This window comes from Trachinotus anak, unplaced genomic scaffold, assembly GCF_046630095.1.
Source record: "Trachinotus anak isolate AG129_WGS33_773 ecotype Australia unplaced genomic scaffold, CSIRO_AGI_Tana_v1 ptg000013l, whole genome shotgun sequence".
Classification (NCBI taxonomy): Eukaryota; Metazoa; Chordata; class Actinopteri; order Carangiformes; family Carangidae; genus Trachinotus; species Trachinotus anak.
Genome location: NW_027273864.1, coordinates 29,140,512 through 29,164,863, shown reverse-complemented (window position 1 = coordinate 29,164,863; position 24,352 = coordinate 29,140,512). Strand labels below are relative to the sequence as shown.

Genomic DNA, 24,352 nt, shown 5'->3' with positions numbered 1-24,352 from the left:
TGCACCAAAAGTGCATAGTAAGTGCCAGTTTTCCATGTTAGATTTTAGGAAAAGAGGTGCTCCTTGAGAGGGTAGACCCTTTCCTGTTACAATTCTGTGACTTGTTCCACCATCTGGACTGACGATGCATTGTATGGAGAGCTGGCAACGTCAGACCACATTCCCTGGTAATGAAGTGGTAATTTCACCAGTGACTTTTCCCAACATGGCCTTTTTAAAAAATGCTGCTGTAACGTTTCAGAAGACTTATTTCAGTGTTGTAGAAGTGGGTTTGTGTGGGTGCCCTAATAGCTTTAGCAGGCATGTTGCGGGTTCCACTCCCAGCCGGGCCGGCTCTTTCCTGCATGTCATTCCCCCTGTCTCTGTACCTTTCCTGTGATCTGTCTTATCACATACAGTACATCTGGAAAGTATTCACAGTGCTTCACTTTTTCCACATTTTGTTATGTTACAGCCTTATTCCAAAATGGATTAAATTCATTTTTTACCTCAAAATTCTACACACAATACCACATAGTGACAAAGTGAAAAAAGTTTGCTTGAAATTTTTGCAAATATATAAAAAAAATCACATGTACATAAGTATTCACAGCCTTTGCCATGACACTCAAAACTGAGCTCAGGTGCTTCTTGTTTCCACTGAAGCCTTTAAAATCCCTGCAAGCACTCTCTAGATCAGGGGTTTTCAAAGTGTGGGATAGTGAGCCTCCCCTAAGAGAACTCAAAAGCATGCCGCCCCCCCTTCACCCCCCCTAATTATTATTACTATTATTACTGTTATTGTTGTTACTTTGTATGTTCCACACAGGCTTAAAAAAGGTTTTAAACAATAAATGTTATACACATCTTTATTTTTGTAAACATCTTAATCTTAATCATCTTTATCTGTGTATGTGCTTAAATATCTTTTTTTTTTTAAACACAGTATAACATCTGTATGTTTTTAACATCTTTTTTAAACACACATTTTAACATCTGTATGTTTTTAACATCTTTTTTAAACACAGTATAACATCTGTATGTTTTTAACATCTTTTTTAAACACAGTATAACATCTGTATGTTTTTAACATCTTTTTTTCACATTTTAACAGTTTTTTTTTGTTTGTTTGTTTGTTTTGTTTTTTTACATCTTTTTGAATACATTCATTTTAAGGCCTCTGTGCAGTTCCTCTAATCAAATAATAACCAGATCGACCTCAGAGATGTTTAGCATCAACCATGTACAGCTGCCTTTCATGTCGCGGTCTCAACATCATGCTACATCCTCGTGTTGGGGGGTTTCCCGCCTTCGCGATGCGTAACGCGGTCTGACGCTTCGGTTGCCTTGGTGTTCACGGCGCCAAACGACTCCATGACTTTCTCCTGTGACCGCGATTCATTAAGTTTCCGATCAAAACCTCCCGCGGCTTGGTCGTTAAACTCTGGTGCTCGGAGTTTACCTGGTCGCATGCTGTCGTCAGCTGGCGCCTCTTTGCAGATGTCCCCTGGGGGGCGCCAGAGGGCTTCAGGGGGGGCGCGGCAAGAGAAAAACAAACAAACCTGAAAGGAAAGAAGAGTGCACACGTCTGGCGAGGGGCGGATGGGTCGTTTTTAGTGTCTAAAGAGAAAGAGAGAGGGCACAGGGTCTGGGGTGAGCAGAGGACGGAGGAAGTATGACCCTGATTATTTACAGTTTAGCTTTTCGTGTGTTGGTCCTGATGATGCTCCTCCCCAGGGGAGGCGCGCCCCCCAGTTCACACTGTGAAAACCGCTGCTGTAGATAAGACAACTAGTTGCAAATAGTGAATTTACCACAGTGGACTCCAATCGAGTTGTAGAAATCTGAAGGATGATCAGTCTTATAGTACATCCATGGGGTGGCCCAGCAATAAAGTTGTGGGTCGGTCGGTCGGCGGCGGGGCGGCGGGATATATGAAGGTACTACACGGCTTCTGACAGGGAAGCGACACCGGCCGTATGTCGGAGCTCCGGCCTCAGGCGTCCCATCGATAGTTATGTCTGTAGTTTAAGCCATAATGGAGCTCGGACCGATGTTGTTCTTGCTCCTGTTTGTGACTGCGAAGGCGGTTGTTGAAGGACAAGGTGAGAAACATCGGCCGATAACTTGTCTAAATGTTCTAAGTTAAAGCAGCGTTAGCTAACGGCAGCTAACGCTAGCTCGTCAGTCTCTCAGTTTAGCTTTAGGTGCGTTTTAACGATGCTATCGGGAGATTCAGAGCTCAGTGCGGCTGTTATTGATAGTTTATCAGTGACATTATCACCGCAGACATCCGCAGCTGGGAACCACCATTCAGCAGCAACTGTAACTGAGTGAAGATGGTGTCAGGGATAATGAAAAGGGATCGATCTTAGCTTTATCAGCGTTTAATACGGGTCTGTTTTCGGTCATTGAGTTTCTAATATGCAACATTTTCATCCCACATGAGGATGAATCAGTGATCAGTGGTTATCTGTGTGGGTTATTATATTGTCATGATTTAATGTCACAGCTTTCTAAGTGTATTAATTGGATGCTTGATTATTAGACGTATTAGCTGGACAATAAAGAGCTTTTAAATAATACCCAGCAAGTAACACGGACTATGGTAACTACTCCAGTTTAGCTCCATCTTTATTAGTATTATTATTATTTTATGTTGCAGCCTCCTGCCAAAATAAAAACTAAAATCTACACTCAGTAACACATGACCACAAAGCCAAAACTGAAATTCAGAAGTGAAATATCACATTGACTTGACTATTCAGACACTTTGCTATTACACCTGAAATTTAACTCTGGTTCCTCTCGGATCTCTTGATCATATTTGAAGTGTTTCTACACCTTGATCAGAGTCCACCTGTGGTCAGTTCAGCTGACTGGATATGGTTTGGAAAGACACACACCTGAGCAGATTGGTGATGATTTGTTTTTTCAAATTTAGCATAAGGCTGTATTCTAACACAGTGGGGAAAAATCGAAGGAGTCTGAAGACTTTATGTCAACTTGATCTAATTTTCTGCTTCAACTTGATTTTTTTGCACATAAATGTCTTAAATAATATTTATACGTTTCTCTTCCTGGGCCAGGTGTCACCAAAGTGACCGTGGAAGAAGGAAGCGACGCCACTCTGCCCTGTTTCCTCATCACCAAGGAGAACATTGAATCAAAGTTGTTTGACTGGAAGAAGGATGGTCAGAAAGAGGTGTTCCTGTATGATGGAGGCATCAATTACAATAACGGCCGCACAGGTCAAGATGAACAGTTCAAAGGTCGCGTCTCACACTTTGAAGAAGAACTGAAGAATGGCAACGCCTCCATACTGATCACAAATACGAAACTGGCTGACAGTGGAAACTACTCCTGTGGTTTTCCACGTCTTAAGCCACAGGGACAAATATTCTACATTGAACTTGCTGTTGGTGAGTGTGAAAAAATCAATTCACATTAGAATCACAATTTATCTCTGCCGATTCAAATGCGATTCATAAATTCCAAAGTCAGTCGTGCATTGAGTTACGCACAAGAAAACATTCCACCTTAAAGGTTGAAGGTAGCTCCTCAGTGAATTAAATGGTTAATTAGTAAAAACATCCTTTCATTCATCATTTACTCATCAGGCATGTTTGTTTATCTGAAGCACTCACACTGAAACATGATAAAATCAGCCTGTTACACTTGGACAGTTTGTGCTGCATCCACAGAGCTGCAGAATTAAAGTTAGCTTAGCTACGTTTTCATAGCCGAGCCTGTTAACTTAGCTTGACCTCTGCCTGCCTGTATGCATGCAAGCACATCATAGGTGTGCTCTGGTACACCTATTTAAAAAATAAAAAATAAATAAAATAAAAATTTTTTTTATATATATATATATATATATATATATATATATATATATATATATATATATATATATATATATTAAAAAATATAAAACCTGTGTTTTAACCTGTGATTGTTCTGTCTTTTTCTCCTGGGCTTCATCCTGTGCTGAGCTGGCCCTGACTAACTTGTCCTGCTGCAGAGGCGTCTGCTTGGTTTTAATTTTCAGCTTTTATCTGTAAATCAGGTGACTAACAAAACTGCTTCTTCCGCATGCTCTAACCTCTCCCATTACATTATCCATATTTCAGTCGCTGGACGATAACATGAATTTAAGATGAGCTGCCCATGTTAACAAATTACTCGGTTACAAAATCTGGTGTATATCGCCTGCTGGAGTCCATTTTTAACAAACCCATACCTTTGTGAGATGGATTCTTCAGAACCAAAGATGCCCAACTTAATGTTTTACCTCTCGACTTTAGATGAATCAAAATTTAATGCTCTGATATGCCTTTTAGATCGTGACCCACAGCGCCCTACTTTAAAAGACCAATCAGGAGAAATTAGTGGTGAGTGACGGTTATGATACTGATCTCTACATCTGTAGCATGTATGCTATAACTTTGTCTCCCAAGGTTCAGCTGTCTTCAAGCACCTTGATGTAGACTTTTGTTCTCACACAATTATGTGATTATGGAGACCCCTTATTTTTGTATAATACATTTTTGCAAAGAAATGATGAACTTAATGATCTGAAACTCATGCAGTATTTTCCACTATAATACACCTACTATAATAAAAAAATCTGTCAACATTATTTCCTTCAAATCTAACCTCAAATGTTAAACACAATGTCTAATACACTCCCTGTGTCATTAAGACGTAATTATCTTCACTCAAATATTTGTTTAAAATTTCAGGTCTCATTCTGCTCAGATGTCACATTAGGACAGGCACATCACATTATACAAAGAAAAAGATCTAACAGATCATTTTGAGATCAAATATCTATATCTGACCAATATTTGTCAGATCTTCATCACTCCACCTTAAAAGACAGATCTGAAAAAGTAAGAAGTGATGTCTGAAAATACTTCATATTGATTTTTATCTCTGATCTCTTCATCAACACGTGTCCTCAGATGTTTTATTTTAACAATTTTTAAATTTGATATCTAAGTTGATCGAGGCAGAGGATAATAGAACAGACAGCAGAACAATTTGATATATTATCATTGATAAAGTTGATATGACAAAGGTGTCAAACTGTATTTACGCACATGAAGCAGACACAGAAAAATTTGAATGTATTTGAAGTTGTATTTGCTTCCACTTGATATATGTTAAGTTCAAGTTCAGTCATCTAATTATCTACTGTTATTTAATACAGCTACTCTGCTCTGTTTTTCTGTTGTCTGCTGATTTCTGACAGAAATGACAGTTCCAGACAATGCGCTGTCCTTCATCAGCTCCTCTTTGTATTATGTTCACAGGTGCGGCTCCAAAGCCATACATTACGATTATTAATATGACGGAGGACGGGACCCTGCTGATGTGTGAGGTTCTTAGGGCTTTTCCAAGGCCAACACTCGAGTGGCAGGACAGTGATGGAAATGTCCTTCCTGCTGACCAGCAACAGGTCTCAGAAAGCAGAGGCCACTACTGTGTTCCCCTCCTCACCACTGTGACCAAACGCCTCCGCTGCGTTGCCAAGCAAGAGGGCATCGGCCATATGACTGCTGCTGAGATCTATGCACCTTCCTGTGGTGAGATTTCCTCTGAGTGGAGTTTAAGTCTGCAAATCGTTCTAAGATTTTAGGAGCATGCACAGCTTTACAGATAAAGGATTTTTCAAGATTTTAATGTTGAAAAATCCTACATTTGATGTGTAAAGCACGTGAATTTAAAGTGAGATTTATTTGTGTGTTCAACAGTGACAGCATAGTAATGAAAGTTACGCTTATAAAATTACTGAAATTGCTCAGCTGCAATGAATATGGTTTATCTGTTTGTTTTGTTTCCTGTTTTAACTGAAATGCACCAAATATTTCTTTTTTTAAAAAATCTGAAGGTAAAGAACCAGCCAGATGAGATATGAGTCATGAGATCGGCAGGTTGCCATTAATGAGTTAATTAGAGAAATTGTTTTTCAAGCTTAAAAGGTAAAGCCAAGGGAGGAGTAGTACGCCAACCTCAATAAAACCGAGTTTAGTTACAAATTCACAATTGTGAGATTGATGTTATCTTTTTATGTGTTTCAGAGAGGACTGTCGTCGTCAACAAATGGAAGCTTGAACCTTTTGGAGTCGTTATTGGAGTGGTTATTGGAGTGGTTATTGGGGTAGTTCTAACTTTTGTGGCTCTGGCTGTATGTGGTGCTCCAAAATGTATCACAAAACGTCTTATCTCAGGTAGGTTTAATATATGTATCTCAGACAAACCGTTAGGGTCAGTTGTCAGTTTATTAGTCTGGTGTTTCTATTATTAAGACTGATATAAATGGGGACCTGTTGGGAAAATGAAATTCTGCAGAGATGTAAATACAGTGGCTTCAACAAACTATTCAGACCCTTTCACTTGTTGCAAATTTTGTGATGTATATTTCCTTTTAAATTGATGAAACTGACATTTTTCCCACCAGTCTACACTCAGTGGCCCACGATGACAAAGTGAAAACTGATTTTTGGAAATGTATGTATTAAAAATATAAAAATGAAAAGTCTAATTCACAAAAGTATTCAGACTCTTAATTCAGTACTTTGTAGACACTTTGGCAGCAGTTACAGCTTCAAGTCTCCTTGGGTGAGCTTTCCACACCTGGATTCGGGCAGTTTATCACGTTCTTCCTGGCAGATCCTCTCTGGCTCTGTCAGATTGGATGGGAAATGTCTGTGAGCTTCAGGTCCCTCCAGATGCTCTATGGGGTTCAAGTCTTCTTTGGTGGGTCAACTCAAGGAAAGTCAGAAACTTTTCCTGAAGCCAGTCCACTCCTCTTTAAGGACCTCTGTATTTGGCTGCATTCATCCTGCAGGTCTGAAAGGCAATTATTCCCTATTCCATTGCCATCAAAAGCCAGATCTTAAAGGGTCTTATTGGGTTTTTTTGACCAATGAAAAAGGGGCTTTAGAGTGACTGTTGGGTTCTTGGTCACCTTCCTGACCAAGGTCCTTTTTTGCCTGGTTACTCAATCCGGTCGGACAGTCAACTCTAGGAAGAGTCCTTGTTCCAGACTTCTTCTGTTTCAGTCATTGAGGCCACTGTGCTCCTGCTCCTCGCCACAATTGTAGTGTAATAATGCCACAGTATATGTCTCTGTTTCCCGCCTCCACTAGCACCAAGCACAATGACAATGGCGGACGAAGTGTTTTACTTCGATTTCACGCCCATACCAGCTCTGGTTGTTGTTGTTGTTGCTCCTCCTCTTCTTCGGATCAGGCAGACTACTATTTACTAAATTCTAAAAACATCTTTTTATTTCATTATTATGGGTAATTGATTGTAGATTGATGGGTAAAAATGGCAATTTGATCCATTTAAAAATAAATCTATAACACAATAAAGTGAAGGGGTCTGAATGCCTTGTGAAGCCACTGTTTATTATTATCTCACCATTACTTTCATTTAAGGCTGTATTAATTGATTTTTTTTTTTTTTTTTTTTTTTTAAATCACTTGCAGGTTCTGGTCAACAGGAAACTGGCCCCCCCCACGAAAACGGTTCTCCACAAGAGCTACTTCCTCAGCAGACAACTTGCTAGTTCTCTGGTACAATATGAGGCTGTAAATACATTTGTAAATAAAAGAATATATTTTTTATCAATTTCTATTTAAAAAGAGAGTTAAAATGATTTATTAAACTAAGATTAATTTATCAAAAGTGAATTGGAAGTGAATTCATAACAGAAACATTAAAGCCAACCAACCTTTTCAAACAAGCTGCAGATTTGTGGTTTAATAAACACTGAGAGCTTTAGCCGATCATAATAACGTCACATGTTCATATCTGCTTGTTGCAGTTTCCACAAAACCTGGATCTGTAACTGTAGTTTCATACAACTTCAGCATAACAGGACCTCAGACACGTATCTGCCAAACAATACTAATGTTTATGTATAAGGGACAAGAGTCCCTCGACATATGAGACATCTAGAGATGCTTTACACTTCTCCACCTTCTGTTCTCCAGAGGATGTGAAAGCTTCTGTGTACACCGCTTGTATTGCACCATTTATCATTTTGTTGGGATCTCAAGTCATGAGGTCTGAAAAGAACAATAGAGAGGCCTGCATGCTTTTCCTGAAGCCTGACTCGAGCCATGCCTCGTGGGGAGAACAAAGGAGCGAACCACATTTCCCTCCAGGCTGTGGGCCAAAACCACCCCCACAATTCACACCTATGTGTAAAATCGGAGTTTGAAAGAAAACTCCGCAACGGCATTGGCTGAGGCCGGGCATTCCCAGCAGGGATTCCCGGTGAGGTCACTCAGGTGATAAAAGCAGCGCGGTGACTCTCCTCCTCGCTCTTTACCGTGCGTCGAAGTTGCTGCAACAGCTGCAACTCCGATCGCTGAAAGGAAGCACCACACAAACGTTTGGAGATACTTTTCTTTTACCATAGGCCTTTAGTCTTCAACTCGCTGGACGAGTCAACAGACTGCTCACATTCGCTGAATGTACCGGATCCGAAGGAGATAGCCGCATCACGCCCGCTGATCTTTAACTTTGCCTGCAGAAGGACGGAGGATTTTCCCGTCGGAGGAAGCGGACACGTTTTCCCTCCATCGAGTCGACTCTGCTGTTTCTTCCATCGCCCCGTTATTCCTCACGGAACGAGGTAACGGCCCCGCCAGCCTTCAGGACCGCGCTGAAGCCGCAACGGCGGATTTATACACATCCACTCCAAGTAAGAGGCTTGTGTCTGGGCAGATCGTTAGAAGGTGCAAAGTTTATTATCATTGATCGAACTCTCTGATATAAATTGAATCAGGACCGCTGAGTCCCATGCTGTTGCTTTGTAATTAATATTACTTGTTTGTTCTTATGGTTTACTGTTGTTTTATTGTTGATGAACATTAACCACTAGTACCGGAACAGTCCGTGCCGTCCTGCTGAAGTAGGACGTGCTATTGTGCTTTGTTTATCTTGGGTGATCGGAGCGAAGCTGCCGCATCTGTACACTTCGGTGTCGCTGCACAGCCTCGCTACCGCGAGTGAGCCAGTGGACTCCCTCTGAACCGGTTAAAGGACCAGTATCAGGCCAGACGAGTGTTAGCTCGATGCCCTGTTACTGCGTGGTGAAGAAAGAGTTTACTGGACCTCTCGACGACTCACAGAACCCTGAGACACCGGTTCTGTATCTTTCTCTCTCTTCCCCCCCTCTTTTTTTGTCCCCAATTAACACGTACACGTACACACACACACACACACACACACACACACACGCCTACACCCATACAAGTGAAGCCTTTGTGCTCGGATCGCGTGACACCACGCGGAGGAGGTCCACGCCACCTCTCCACTGAAAGCACGTGGGAGGTCACACCTGGACTCTTGTGTTCCTCAGCCTTGGCTTGAATCCGGCGCCATCTTAGACTCCACCCACGTGGTCTTGGCCGCCATCTTCTTACACGCATAGACACTCCCACACACACAGACACTCCCACACACATAGACACACCTATACATGCACACACACACGAACAGACATACAAGCTTCCACATCATATGCCTATTATTTGCCTTGGTTGTTAGATATAGTATTAGTAGTTTAGCGTAACTGTAATGAGAGTTTGTTGATGAAAAGTAGCATTGAGTGCCATTGATGTTGCAATTGTTAATAAACTTCTCTTTACTTTAAGCGGTCGTTGCCTGTGATTATTGGTGCATGTGTACAGTGATAACAGCTGGTTGGGATGGTCAGTGCTCGAAATTCAACCTTCATCGGTTAACTTATAAGTGCTAATATGTCCAATATTGACACTTATCAGTAAGTGCCTTTGAGACTGAAAACCATAGTTTGACTGTCAGTCCCTGGTTACAGGGTGGTGCCCCGATATTATTACATAATAATAATAATTTAATTTAATATTAATAATTACCTCGGTAATTATTAATAATTAACTGACAACCAAACATTTGCTCCTACGATTCCCAACAATTTCTAACAGGACAGACAGTATCGTATGTGCATCATGGCACTCCACCTGTACTCCTTTCCATGTTAGAAGTAAAAAAACTAATGTGACCAAATAATTCCTTTATACTTGAAATCAAAACTCAAAATATATAGTTTCTGGTATAAAGCTGCACTTGCGGGGTGTGTAGCCGGACCACATCCCTACCTTAAGGATCTCTCCATCAGCGTAAAGCACATAGATGGTGACTTCAATGTTCTTCTGGACACTCTTCCCTCCTCTCTCAAAATCCCCTCGCTCCAGGGTCAGGTACAGGTCATTACGGATGTCACCTGGGACCAGATCAGACACGTTAACAGAGAAACATACACACAAAACCTTACAGTACACATTTCACCTGAGAATGGTTATGACATTAAATATTAATACAAGTCTGTGCATCTGTGACTTTTAATTTTTCAACATTCTTCGTGACCTTTCATGTATTTGTCAAACACCATGATTCAAGCTTTTTACACTTAACACAGGCCTGAATATTCAATGTATAAACAGATTGAGGCCCATGTAGTTTCTCACACACTTAAAGATACCTCTGACACACACATGACTAATGACCTGTGTTAACGTGTGTGGATCCATTTCAGCTCGTCCTTACAGAGGAGGTGTCACCCTTAATATATCAAGATGGGAGTTTAATTCTTGCTCACCTGTCTGAGGGGAGGAACGTGCCACATGTATGTTGGTGAGGTTTGAAGGACACTTCTGTATATGTTATGTGTGTAGGTGCGACTGTATGGAAATCTGCTGGGTGACTATTTTCACCCAGGTGGACCCTGAAAAACTGAAAATCTGACAAATTAAAGCACAGCCCTCCTCCTTATTGACCTTTTTCTAAATCTGTTTCTAAAGAAAACACAGAACAGGGAAAACTCCTGTTTGTGTGTAACAGCTCTTTTTTACTGAGCAGCTATTGGAACAGCTGCTCTGCTGAGCTGCTGAAGTGAAAGGAGCTGCATGTGCTCAGTGGACACTGACTCTAACCTGAGTGATGCTCTGCATATAGATCCAGCCAGTGCTTCAGTATGATATATGGTCTCATTCCCCAGACACACACACACACACATACACACACAGACAAGACACACACACTTATATCTGCTTTTATTGTAGAAGAAAATCTTCAGTGTCTTAGTGTGGTTGCAGCTAATGAATGTTAATCTGACTTCGGTTCCAAATAGGAAACAATTTTCTCTCGAACATGAACAAATAATTGTAATAAATGTAACGTGTTGCTGCTCTGGTTAAGTACTGCGTTTAGTGTGTGTACATTCACTGGTGTTTTTATTTTATTTATATTTAGTTCATGGTGAAGCCGAATCGTCTTTAAGGCTTCTCATTATTTGCTTTTTAATCTATAAATATCTTTTATCACCAAATGATAACACTGGAGGGAAAACTGATTTATTGAGCTTTTCCCAGGACGTGTCAAAGGAGGAAGAGCTCATGTCACACTGTCATGTCTGAACTACCCTGAAAACTGCATCAAACCAGAGTCTTTCATTTCTCTTGGAGATTTTAAAGCTTTATTATTTGATGTAGTTTGAAACTATTGTAAATGTTTTTGTTTATTCTTAGTTTCTTAGTTTCTCTTGAAAAAAGAGATTTTAATCTCAATGAGACTGATTAAATAAAGATTCATTAAAATAAAGAAAAACATTAAAGTTATTAGTAACACTTGTCGTTCTATTACTGTCCATACAAAGTCAATAGAAAGATACAAACTGATGCAAACAGACATGGATTCGGTTGCATGTTGCATCTTGTCGTGCCTAGATGGGCTATATGTGGCTGAACATGTGACTCACCTGGCATGATCACATCTGGAAATCCCAGTTTGCGTGTGATGGCCACCCCCCTGCTGAAAATGAGTGGGTTCTCCCTACGGACCTGCTCCATGTCGCCTCTCAGCAGCTGCAGGGAGATGATCAGACCTGCGCAGACGGAGGAGGGAGGAAGAGAAACAGTTATTCTCATACAAACGCCACCGTATCTGTCACTGTATTTATATTAATATGTAACATATAACATAATAAGAAACTTCTGACTTGATACACTGACCCAAACTCTTAAGCTGCCTGAGCTCTGCAGCTGCAAAGCACAGCACAACTTAATTTTTCATTAGCAGAGTCACTTGGCTCTAACAGATTTACATTCATCCCTTCAGCTGAAAACAAAAAATAAAGAAAAACTCCTGCTGCACTCCTTTCAGTACGACCCTGAACTACAGCTACATGTCTAAAAGACTAAGTTCTGGGACCACAGGAGCTCACAGGCTTTAACATGAGGGCACTAGAGGCTGCGAGTCCCCTTCAGTGACACCAATTAAGATGATTTTCCAGCTGATGTCGAGTGCTGACATGCACATGTCAGTCAGATGGCGTGCTGCGCTGCAAACCGGACGAGTCGCTCCTGGATGTGTTTGTTTTGTAACTGACATTATGAGTTCTGTGTTTGTGTGTCTAACTTAACTCATTCGTGTGTGTGTAGGTTTTGTGTGTGTGTGTGTTTGCGCGCGACTGACTCTGTCCTCACTAATTATTAATGCTGCTGGACTCTGTTTCTAAAATCAACAGATCTCTGAGTCGTCTGCTCTGACAGGAGGTGACTTCTACTGCAGCTAAATACAGACGAGACGGAGCAAACACACGGGATCCAGCAGAGGGAAAGGCTGCGTGTGGTACCTGCTAACTGATGTTGTGTTACCAAGCTTTTTATGTCTTGGGTAATTTTACAGTAAGACTAGAGCTGATAGAAATTGGAGGAATTAATTTGGTCATTTAAAAAGAAAAAAAAGATTGAACTGGTTCGTTCTAATTATCTAATAATAATAATTTCTAATAATCATTTTAACATAAACTTATTTGATCGATTTTGAATAACCAGTGTGCTTTAGTTTTTATAAATGCATTTGATCTGCAGACTTACTAATGAATCATATGCTGACACACGCACACACACACACACACACACACACACACTGTTGTCGTACCATAGTTGGTGCTGGGTGCGGTGTATTTGGTGCTGGACTTGCGGATGATGTTCTCATGGATCTGGTACCACTCATTCTCATTGTTGCACCTGCAGAACAACAATCGAGCAGGAAACAACTAAAAAAATTGAACGTGGCACAGATGAACTCATGCATGAGAAAGTTTCAGGTGATCCCACAGTTTGGTTTGATGTGAACCACTAACATAAATGTAACAGTCTCACACACACACACACACACACACACACAGAGTTGCATCATGTTGTGACTGACACTGCAGAGTGCTGATGGCATTATGACCACAGACACTAGCTGTAGCTTGCTCTTTTACATAATACAATATCAGAGAGAAGGTGAAGTGTTACATGAGGTTAAGATTTAAGAAACAAAGAGAAGAAACAAAGGAAAAGGTCAGAGGTTAAGGAGACAAAAGAAGGGAAGTAAAGACATGAGAAGCCTACTTTTTTCCTTCTCTTTTCCTTCTCTGACTTTTTTCTGTCACATTCATTTTTAAAACATCTTGCTCCAAACTTGCCTGAAATATTCAGTTTAAGACGTTAAGCGTAAAAATGTCACCACAGACAGTTTTGTGCATGAACGAGATAAATGAGGGCTCGTTTTTTAGTGAATGGTGAACTGAACATATCTGTTTATGAACATGAACATGTGCGACCTGGTGTAGTGGCTGTATGTAGTAAACTAATTCACCAGTAGAGAACTGCTTGATTTATTCTGGTGCGATGACTCAGTTCAGCTTCAGCCTGAGAGACTGAACCAAACAGGTTCAGAAGTAAAGTTTTCCAGAAGCCAAAAGTTCAGCTACTTTTGTAGCTTGAACAATGAGTTAGTTATTGTCCACGCTGTTAAAGGTCCCATATTGAATAAAGTAAGATTTCCTTGTCTTCTTAATTTATATTGATAAAAGATATATTTGTAGTTTTAAGACCCAAAAACCATCTCAGTGTAGTTTTACATCTCCTCTCTCAGGCTTCTCTCTGGAGCTCTGGTAACAACAGGCCAGTGAGCCAATCAGAAGAGAGGATCTGGTCCTCTCAACACATGGACATCTACCTTTAGACTGAGAGCCCGAAATAATTCTGTAAATCTATGTGAGATGAAAGGAGGTGGTTGTTGTCGGGCTGTCATGAAGTGAAGTGAAATCAGCTGTTAAGTGTTGAATCAAGGATTAATTGAAATGTCTCCACTCTGGTTAATTTGGTAGAACTATAAAGTATGGGACCTCTAATACCCATAAAAAACAAGTAAAACAGTCAAGAAAACAAACAAACATAAATTTTGTTGTTTAGAGGAGGGATTGTGTAATTGTGCTTCTTTCTTGTGTAGCACCACATGTGCCACCATCTGTGTTTGTGCGTCGCAGCTACTCACGTGTAGACTTTAAGCACAAAGTCCTTCTCCTCCTTGAGTTCAGAGATGGTCTGCAGCACGTCGCTCATGGCCAGGACAGCACAGCCGTACGGCCGGCGATACTGAACATGTGGAGGGCCCTTCTTACTGTCATTCAGCAGCATACGACCTGCAGCAGGAAGTGTGTGTGTTTGTTGTCACGTAGAGAGAAACACAGGACATGCACAAGCTTCTCTTGATACAGACATTCAGCTTCAGCAGATCCTGTTTGACTTGACTTCTTCTTTTTGTAAATAATTCATCACAGTCTGATGTAGCAGCTCTAAAAACACCAGCCTCAGAAACAACCAGTGGACTCTGACAGTCCCAACAGAAACTGAACATTATAACCTCTTTTATTACAGATACACTGCACTGGATGGTGTTTCTCCTGCATGTTATACTGTACATGTCAGTGACTACAGTCTCACCTGTTCTGATCACTTGTGAAATGATGTACAGATCTCTCTTCATGTCTTTGTTGCTCAGGTCCTGCAGAGTCCAAGAGAAAGAAAAAACACTCAGTTACTGAAAATGCAAGTTTAAAGACAGAGCTGATGTTTTCCTCTGTTAAACAAACTGAAACCCAGCACAGGAAGAGAAGAAAAGGCAGAGAGAAGATCCACAGCAAGTTTCAAATGTCCAAACCTACAGGAGGACTGGAGATCCCGCTGGATTTCCCTCTGCAGTACTTTTTAAATATTTGCTTCAAACACAGACACAGCAAAGCTTCATTCAAATGAACTGGTTTTCTCATGAGTGTCCCAGCATCCACTGACGCTTTTTTAAAAAAAAGGACTCGTGTTTTATTTGCTTCTTTAAAAATACATTTTGGGTATTTATGCCTCTGTTAAATACAGTAGAGAGATGACAGGGAATGAGAGAGAAATGCAACAAAGGTCCCTGAACTGGCAACACTATGGTTCACAGTTGGTACCTTGGGTGGGGGATTTCCCAACTGACTTGTGTTCAAACTGTGCTTTGCTAGGTTGTGGTCCCTTTAAGTTGCCTCCTGTGTTGCTGTGTCCAGGCTTCTGACTGGTTCCAGAGGGAGGAACCACTTTCACACCTCTTCAGTTGTTTCCCCTTCACTTTTGAATTGATTTGAAGGTTTTCCTGTTTGTTTCTGAAGCCATAAATGAATTACCCCCCCACTCACTCCACCTCCACGTATCTCAGACCTGCTGAGCCTCTGCATCCAGGTCTCACACAGACCTCCGGACTGCCCCTCACTCTCATCTTAAACTCGGGTGTGACGTTTCACTTTCGCAGTCACGGCATCGACACCGTGGAGTAGCCTGAACATGTCAATCAGATCTGCCCCATCTATTCAAGTCTCGGCTCAAACATATTTATTTACGTTAGCGTTCATCACGTCCTGGCCTGACAGGCTGCTTGTAGCCTGGCAGGGGCAGACTGAAACAATAACTCAGGCCAGGAATTTGTCTCCATCCCAGGCCACACTCAGTCAATCTCTCCCTCTAAACGAAAAGGCAAAAATAAAACCACTTGAGTGCTCATCAACAATAGATAATTATTATTATGGATGACCATGACAGGTCGACAGGAAATGACCCAGTGCTCCAGACGGGCTGCCCGCCACTGGTGTCTGGTGTCTAATGTTTCTTTACTGTCTTTGTTGATGTTTGTGATGATTTTATTTATTGATCTTTTCTGTTGCTTCATAAATAAATTTGATTTGTTATCTTTCTACTGAACCTTGTGAATCATCACTGCACATGCTCAGTGTTCGTCTTGTGTTTAAGGTGCTGTGTTCCTTGGACGTGGTTTCCATAACTGCCGATGCATTCAGTAACACTCTGTGAGCAAACTGGAGGAGGCTTTGTCCAAAAAAACTCATCATATGGCAACAAAAATGTTTGTCATGGCCACTCCCTCGTGCTCTTCTGCTGAGGCAGATGATGTGACTGAAGCTGAGTCGTCTCCAGGCTGATTCTCTGACGGAGCGATAGGGGGCAATGCATCCTCACTTTTATAGTCTTCCTCACAAGTGTGTTCCGCTTAAACCAGTTCACCCATCTGCATTTCAAGCATGTGTTTTTCATTTTCTGTGAGAGTGTGTTTTACCGTGAAGAGGGCACACAGCCTGTCCACCTTCTCTGGATTCTTGGGTCCCCCGTTCTTGTTCAGTCTCACCATGAACTTCTCACTGGAAAACACAATCAGAACAAATGTCTTATACTTTAGCACACGGGTTTAAGCCCCCATGTCCTTGAGAAAGACTTTGGATTCCTACCAGGTGCTGCTCTGTAGTTGACCTTTGACCTTTGACCTCTGATTAAAAAAACACAGCACCCAGACCAACTCCAGGGTTTAGAAACTCTGTTATAACCACTTGCAATTTACCACTGGTGCCCTCGCTGAGTCTCCTCGGGGGGATTTCTGGAGGAGATAAAATTCCTTCAGATTCCTCCTCATGCCTGCTCTCTGCTCCCCCCGGGCTCCCGGCTGTGAGCAGCATGTCTCAGACTTTTTCAGTTCAGGGAAAAACAAAGTGTCGGCTGCTGGTGTCAGCGACTGTTCTTTAACCCATATTTATCCAGAGGAATCTAAACCGACTTGCTTTTATTCAACAATGGTAAAGCTTGATATTCAAACAGTATAAAGGTAGATGTCCATGTCTCTTTTGATTACAAAGCAGGTCTAGGTTCTATATTAATACTGTAAAAGTATTAAAGTGCTCAGTCCAGAGAGAAATGCACACAGACCTGAAGATTAGTTATACAGCAATTTACATTTATATTCATCATTTAATGCTTTTATGCAAAGCGACTTACAACTGAGGGACATCTCTAAAGCTTCAGTGCTGTAGGAGACCTTGGTCTGAGTACTAAGCACTACATATATTCAATAAGTGTAAGGAGATCAGGTAAAGAAGTGAACTGAAAGTGCACAGTGAGTGATGGTTAGACATGTTAGGGTGTTAGAGGTGCTCTCAGAAGAGATGAGTCTTCAACAGATTCTTGAAGGTAGAGCTGGACGCCCCTGCTCTGATAGAGGTCATTAGCTTGTTCCACCATCAGGAGACAACAGACGAGTGTGCAGGGATGGCAACGCCAGACGATGGAGGAACACATTGGAAGAGAAGAACCATAAGGCTGTATGATCACCCTGACGGCAGCATTAGTGACTGGAATTTGATTCAGGTGACCGTGGGTAGCCAGAGGTCGATGAGGGGGGCCCGTTTAGACTGATGGACCATGGTCAGAGAAGGAGAGCTGGTCATCAAACAGGACACCAGATTTCTAGTGACCTTGATATTGATATCATAATGGAGAGACTGATTGGCCAATCGTATTGTATACTGTTGCTGTGACAGGGTAGGTGGTGTGCACTTTGTAAAGTGACTTTAGACACATCCATTCCTGGTGCTGCTCTACTGCCCCCCACCCACCTGAATTCCCTCATTCAGGTTTATGCGTCTTCTTGATCACCACTCTGGAGATGATGAAGGACAACTAGTGCAGCCATCACTGCCAGGCAGGACATTTCAATCCCAGCTCCTCCTCCTCCCCCTGTGGAGGAACATGTTGCCAAACTCAGCTCACTCAGCAGGATCCCTGCCTCATCTCCTCTGAGTCCTTACCTGATACGCTCTTTCTCTGAGTGTCACTGTGCTTCACAATTTCTCTCTAAAATTTAACAATAATGATCAATATAATTATGTATCACAGCTGCACAATTCATCAAAATATTTCAGTATGACTGAGTGCAGTATGCAAATCGTGGAAGCTACAATTAAAAAAAATAATTGTATATTGTGATATTTGAGCTGGACTGTACTGAGATATTACATGAATGAATTTTGTATATCGCCAGACGTCATCCAGTCCTCATTGTTCAGTTTCAGTTTATACTCTCAGACAATAAAAACCAACTCTCAGGTTACTGCTAAGGTTTGCACCATCTCCCACAAATCCCCACAACACACAACAAGTCCGAGTCTTTAAACTACTAATCCCCTGGAGACACTGGGACCAAACAAATACAACAATACACAGTAAATATGTATTTCTCCCAAAACAGTAGGAGAGTGTGACTTAGCATGTGTGGGTGGATGGTGGTGTGTGTGTGTGTGTGTGCGTGTGTGCGTGTGTGTGTGTGTGTGTGTGTGTGTGTGTGTGTTGGGGGAGGGGGTTGTGGAGTCTGTGGTCCTGTTTTTGTTGTTGGTTGTTGTTTTCTTGTATTAAAGAGTGATTCAGAGAGAGGGAGAGCACACACATTAACACACAAACACAGACACAAACACACAACACACACGCACACATGCTAACCAAAGTAAGTTGTAACAATCCCTGAGGTGGTAGCAGGCGCAGATGTACAAAACACACACATGCACGCACATCATAATACACACACATGCAGACACAGGAGTGAATCTGTGAAGGGACACACACACACACACACACACACACACACACACACACACACACACACACACACACACACACGCATTAAGAACACTATTATGCCTTCATCAATATGAAAGAGGCAACACAAACAATGCAGATGTAAACAGAAAATGTCCTGCTTGATACTAATGTGTTCAAACACACATGCCTGGTGTACATGAATACACACGTGCACATGTCGGGACAACAATGTTCTGCAGATAGATGTATGCATGGATGCACTCAGTCACATGCACAAACGGGGTACACACACAGATGCACCAACAGACACACACACTTTTATGGAAATGCATAGGAACCAATCATTTCCACTCCATTGCCATTCGTCCTCTCGATGCAGCACATCTGCAGCAGAGCAACGGCTGAGGAGAAACAGCAGTCAGCAGCGTGACCAGGCGCTTCTCAACATTATTTACCCAGAAGGCCCGGTCCAAACACACACATTATATTACAATTTACACATGGGAACTGTCCAGACCTACAACATCTGTCCGCTTTCAGCCACAGAGTCATGGAGCGCTGGCAAAGGAGCAAAGACTCTCCACATCATCAGGGGATTCAAACCAGCAACCTTGCTGCCTACCCTGATGTTGTCTGTCACTAATCATAATGCATGAACCCGAAATGTGCAAAAAACATAAACACACTGACTTTGAAATGGAAATCATTTACATAAAGTATTAACAGAACCCTGAATACTACTACTGTATCATTTCTAAATAACAGCATTTGAGACACAGAATGTGATAACAGATACTCTGACTTGCTTCATGACACAGGTGCATTAAATTCTGTGAGTTCTAAATTCACCAGACTGAAGCCATTTCAATTAAATTGACTTGATTCAACACTTAACAGCTGATTTCTCTTCATTACAGCCAAAGATGCTGAAAAACCACTTCCTTTCATCTGGCATAGATTTACAGTATCATTTTGGGCTTTCAGTCAACTCTCTTAAAGGCCCCTTATAGTCTAAAGGTAGATGTCCATGTGTTTTCTGATTATAAAGCAGGTCTAGGTTCTATATTAATACTGTGAAAGTATCAAAGCCTCAGTCCACAGAGAAATGCACACAGCCTGTATTCAGAAACTGAGCCTTAAAACCAGCCGTCAGGACTTCTGGAACTTTGTGATGTCACAACAAAGCAGTCACCACTCTCAGCAATGCCCCAGACCCCGCCCATCTCGAAACCACCATCCAACTGTGCAGGTTTTAGTTTCTCTAAGTGTTTACCTGAAATCTGCTGAAATCTGTATTTTTATTGGATCACACATACCCCTTTTCCACCAAACTGGTTCCAGGGCTGGTGCTAGTGCTGGTGCTAGAGCTGGTTCGTGGTTGGTTCAACTACGAACCGGTTTGCTTTTCCACAGGCGGGTGCCAGCCAGAGAGCCACGTCATCACGTCAATGTATACGTACACGTCACGTCATTTCACCACAACAAAGATGGAGGACTACGTTGCGGTTCAAGTGTTGCTGTTGGCTTTTCGAGCCTTTCTTGGGGAGCAAAATTTGGCGATCCAGCAAGTACTCCTTCTTTAGCTTCTTTAGCTTGTTCACGATCTGGTCAATGCTGCGCTCGTAGCCTCCTGCCGCCATTTCTCACTGGATCTGTTCAAAGACCGGTTTGGTCCTTGTAGCTCCCTCTAGTTTTCTCTGGATCTCCGAGGAGGACCACACTGCCAGGAGACAGGTTATCTCCTCCACTGACCACTGCTGTTTTGTTTTAACATCCATTGTTTAATTTAAGTTCTTCTTTTTCTGTTGGTCTCGTCTCGTCTTATCCCAAAATTGTCTTTTTAAAAATGGCGCTCTAAACTCTGCTTTGGTTGGTCAATAATCCCGCCCCCACTCGCTGACGTAAGCCCGAAGCCCCCAACGTAACGTGGTTCTTTCTACTGGCCCAGCAAGGAGTTGGTGCTTGCCTAGCACCGGTTTTGAGAGCCAGGAACCGGTGCTTTGTCTGTGGAAAACCAAAGAACTGGTGCTAAGTCTGGCTCTAGCTCCGAACCAGCCTTGGAACCAGTTTGGTGGAAAAGGGGTATCAGAAAACATTCAGCCAATCAGAAGAAAGGATCAGAGGCTCTCTTCTGATTGGCTGACTGACCTGTTGTTACTAGAGCTCCAGAGAGAAGCCTGAGAGAGGAGATGTAAACACTGAGATAGTTTTTGGTTCTTAAAACCACAAATATATCTTTTGATGATATCAAAACTTCAGATAAAACACAGGAAAATGTAAAATATGGGACCTTTAACCAAAGTGAGTCAGAATGAAAATCAGAGAGTTTCCACGACTGCCCTGACATTATTACTGCTGTGATCAGTGTGAAATCATTTAAGAAAGATGCTGCTAGGGAGGAAGAAAAATGAACGCTAAAGAGAAGGTTTGTGTTTCTCTGATGAGAACAAAATCTTGGTGAAAAGAAGATGAGAGGGTGATGATTCAGTGGAACAGGCTCCTGTGAGTCACACCTCGTAGAGATGAGCTTTTAAAGGCAGTGACAGAACAAGGTGAGTCCTCTGCTGTCATGACTGAGGTGGAAAGGTTTGAGAAAAGTGCGTAGGAAAGGGAGTGTCGACTGTATACGTCATGTAAACTCTTACTTGCAATTCTTTCTTATAATGTGTAAAATCTAACTTTGCACTAGTGAGTTTCACTGTTGTGTCCCTCTTGTAGGTTTATTATCACACAGATTCGACTTTGATAATCGACTGCTTGCCTCTGGTTTTAGCCCTGATGATAACATGTGAAAGACGTTCACACAACAAAACAGACAAAACTTCCACTTTTAAAATGAATTCAAACAAGCAACATGCAAACTCTAAATCAAAAAGTCTATCATGGTGTTAAACTACACGACCTAAAGAGAACCCTTTGCTGCCTCCAGTCTGCCTGTGGTGACAGAGCAGAGACCAGAAGTTTCAGCTTCCTCTAAACTTTCCCAGAGACACACTGAGGCCTTTGCTGAGTGAGACCAAAGAAAAGACAGAAATCATCAGAAACATCTCAAAACTCTGCCTCAGCCTCTCACTCCTCAGGGATCACAGCAGTTACTGGACACACGGTGCCGGGGCTCCGTCACAGGGCAGAGCTGCTCCCAGGGCAAAGCATGGACGAGTCAAATCTAAATACCTGGAGGATTATACCCCTCTCCTCTTCTCCTCTTCTCCTCTTCTCCTCTTCTCCTCCTCTCTCCTCTCCTCTCCTCTTTCTCTTCTCCTCCTCTCCTCTCGTCCTCTCTCCTCCTCTCCTCTCCTCTCCTCTAGCAGGTCTTGTCATTAGACTCTAATGCTGAGTCAGATTAGACATTGAAAACAGGCTGCCAAGGTCAAATGTATTTGTGGCCATGTTGTGTGTGTGTTTGTGTGTGTGTGTGTCTGTGCGTGTGTGTTATGCCATGAAGAGTCAGAGTCGAGCCTCTGTTTCCTGTAAGGAGCCATTTCCTCTCTCTGTGACACACACACAAACACACACACACACACACACACACACACACACACACACACACACACACACACACACACACACACACACAGCTTACATAGACAAACTACCTACGTTTTCCTTTCTGCTAAACATCAAGATTTGTGTATAATATACTCATTGATCCCACACAGAACTGCCCTATGCTACATATTAATAACCCCAAAACACACACACACACACACACACACACACACACACACACACACACACACACACACACATACTTGTACTTCTATCTTTGTGAGGACACTCATTGACATAATGCATTCCCTAGCCTTAACCATCACACCTGAGAGCCTAACCATAACCCTAACCTTAACCATCACACCTGAGAGCCTAACCCTAACCCTGACCCTAACCTTAACCTAAACCTAATTCTAACCATAACTCTAAAACCAAGTTCTAACCCTCAACATGTGATTTGAAGGTGTCTCAAAAGGTGAGGACCAGCCAAAATGTCCTCACTTTCCCAAAATGTCCTCACTCTGTTAGTAAAATACTTTTTTGGTCCTTACTATGTAGCAAGCACAAGCACACACACACACACACACACACACACACACCATCATCATCATCATCATCATCATCATGCCATCACAGTGCGCCTACATCAGCCTCATTACTGATATTAGCAATTCCTTAACTGTTAGCATTGTGATCGCTCCACTAATGCATAATTGATGGGCATTCATCATGGTGGGGAGAGGAGGGGGGGGGTCATGTTTTATTCACAGCAGCTCTATGTGGCCACTTGCCAGTATTTGTTCCTCATTATGAAGCTAATATGTCATGTAAGAGAGAGAGAGAGAGAGAGAGAGAGAGAGAGAGAGAGAGAGAGAGAGAGAGAGAGGATCTGTGCTCAGCTATGCTCACGTCAATAAAGCAGATCTGAATTTCAGATTCAGGAGATATTCAAAGAGACTGAAATCTCTTTAACAAACACTGAGTACTTGTTTAAATGCAATACACAAGTTGTCATAGCAACCAAGGGTGTAAAGACATGATGGACTGGTTGTGGGAGTAAACAGTCATAATACTGGAGCCCCTCAGGGTCACACGGCTCACAGGCCCCCCTGGATAGATGCTGTATATAAACTAAACTAAACAGCGCGGTGAACAAGAGCCCACTCTGCCCTCTGACTGACTCAGCAATCGAACTGTACAACAACAAAACGGTTGCAAAAGTCTGATCTTTTTATAAAAACAGCATCGAGCACCGCAGGGTGACGTATTTTTATCGGCCAACCCGGACGCTAGAATCACCCTGGTTCCCTCCACAAACAGCCAGTGGGATTTTCACATTGTCTTTTGGATGATTACAGAAAATCAGAAACAGTTTCTGATGGATTTTATGTCATAGAATTAAAAGGTGTGAATATCTTGAGCTTGTGTTAAACACAGACTTTATTTCAGTCATCAACCAAAAACCCAGAGACATTAGGACGAGGGAACAGGAAGTGCTAAAATACAACTAATTTCCTGGTTTTAGGACTCATTCCTGCGGCGCTCTATTAAATCGAAAGACGAGTAATTAGCTCGACTTCAAATTTTCAGTAAAAGTCATAATTTCACAGTTGGATTTGATTTAGAGTTGATCCGTCTTGATCACAGAGGGGCAGAGCGAGACTCATGATCACTAAACCAGATCTATGACCTGAGATTCATGAGCCTCCAAATGATTTCTGTGTCATTAAAGCAGCTGAGAGAAACCAGCAGGTAAAAACTGATGGACGAGTGTGTCAGCATCACCTGTGTGAGTCTGTGTGTGTGTGTGTGTGTGCGTGTGTGTGTGTCGCCCACCTGATCGTCTTCCCCTCCCTCAGGTCGTACAGAGAGAAGAATATGTCCGTGTCCTCTCCGATGCTGTTGTAGGTGAAGCTCTTCAGGTTGACCAGCAGGTGGTGCGGCACTGGAACTCGACATGGCTCCCCGTGTCGCTGCCGCGTACCGTCGCCCTGGAAACCAACAACAGCAGCGACAGATCTAATGGGAACACTGGTGACTGGTCTCTTTAAACAGTGATTCAAATATTAGTGTTG

The 24,352-nt window shown here is 42.2% G+C and overlaps 2 protein-coding genes across 9 annotated transcripts in view; one reads left to right on the top strand and one right to left on the bottom strand.

Moving 5' to 3' along the window:
• Positions 1–24,352, bottom strand: part of LOC139630231 (dedicator of cytokinesis protein 3-like) — a 197,117-nt gene that overhangs the window by 30,416 nt on the left and 142,349 nt on the right. For all 7 annotated transcript variants that reach the window (XM_071493462.1, XM_071493465.1, XM_071493467.1 and 4 more), the window contains 7 exons: positions 24,114–24,268; positions 16,480–16,561; positions 14,823–14,883; positions 14,374–14,521; positions 12,985–13,073; positions 11,801–11,926; positions 10,143–10,267 (listed from right to left, as the gene is read on the bottom strand). In XM_071493462.1, coding sequence (XP_071349563.1) covers positions 10,143–10,267; positions 11,801–11,926; positions 12,985–13,073; positions 14,374–14,521; positions 14,823–14,883; positions 16,480–16,561; positions 24,114–24,268 — 786 coding nt within the window. The remainder of the gene's footprint in view (positions 1–10,142; positions 10,268–11,800; positions 11,927–12,984; positions 13,074–14,373; positions 14,522–14,822; positions 14,884–16,479; positions 16,562–24,113; positions 24,269–24,352) is intronic.
• LOC139630237 (butyrophilin-like protein 10) lies at positions 1,926–8,033 on the top strand. Of its 2 annotated transcripts, XM_071493481.1 has the most exons (6): positions 1,926–2,084; positions 3,069–3,401; positions 4,323–4,373; positions 5,298–5,570; positions 6,066–6,215; positions 7,482–8,033. In XM_071493481.1, the coding sequence occupies exons 1-6, from the start codon at positions 2,018–2,020 to the stop codon at positions 7,559–7,561; spliced, it is 954 nt and encodes a 317-aa protein (XP_071349582.1). In that variant the 5' UTR covers positions 1,926–2,017; the 3' UTR covers positions 7,562–8,033. The 2 variants fall into 2 exon arrangements, with proteins under 2 accessions (XP_071349582.1, XP_071349583.1); XM_071493482.1 differs by lacking the exon at positions 4,323–4,373.

Bases quoted from the DNA above. Each gene is read 5' to 3' on its own strand.
- LOC139630237 (XM_071493481.1), top strand. From the start codon at position 2,018: ATGGAGCTCGGACCGATGTTGTTCTTGCTCCTGTTTGTGACTGCGAAG. The intron at 2,085-3,068 runs GTGAGAAACATC...TTCCTGGGCCAG, and splicing joins GGCGGTTGTTGAAGGACAAG to GTGTCACCAAAGTGACCGTG. The intron at 5,571-6,065 runs GTGAGATTTCCT...TATGTGTTTCAG, and splicing joins GATCTATGCACCTTCCTGTG to AGAGGACTGTCGTCGTCAAC.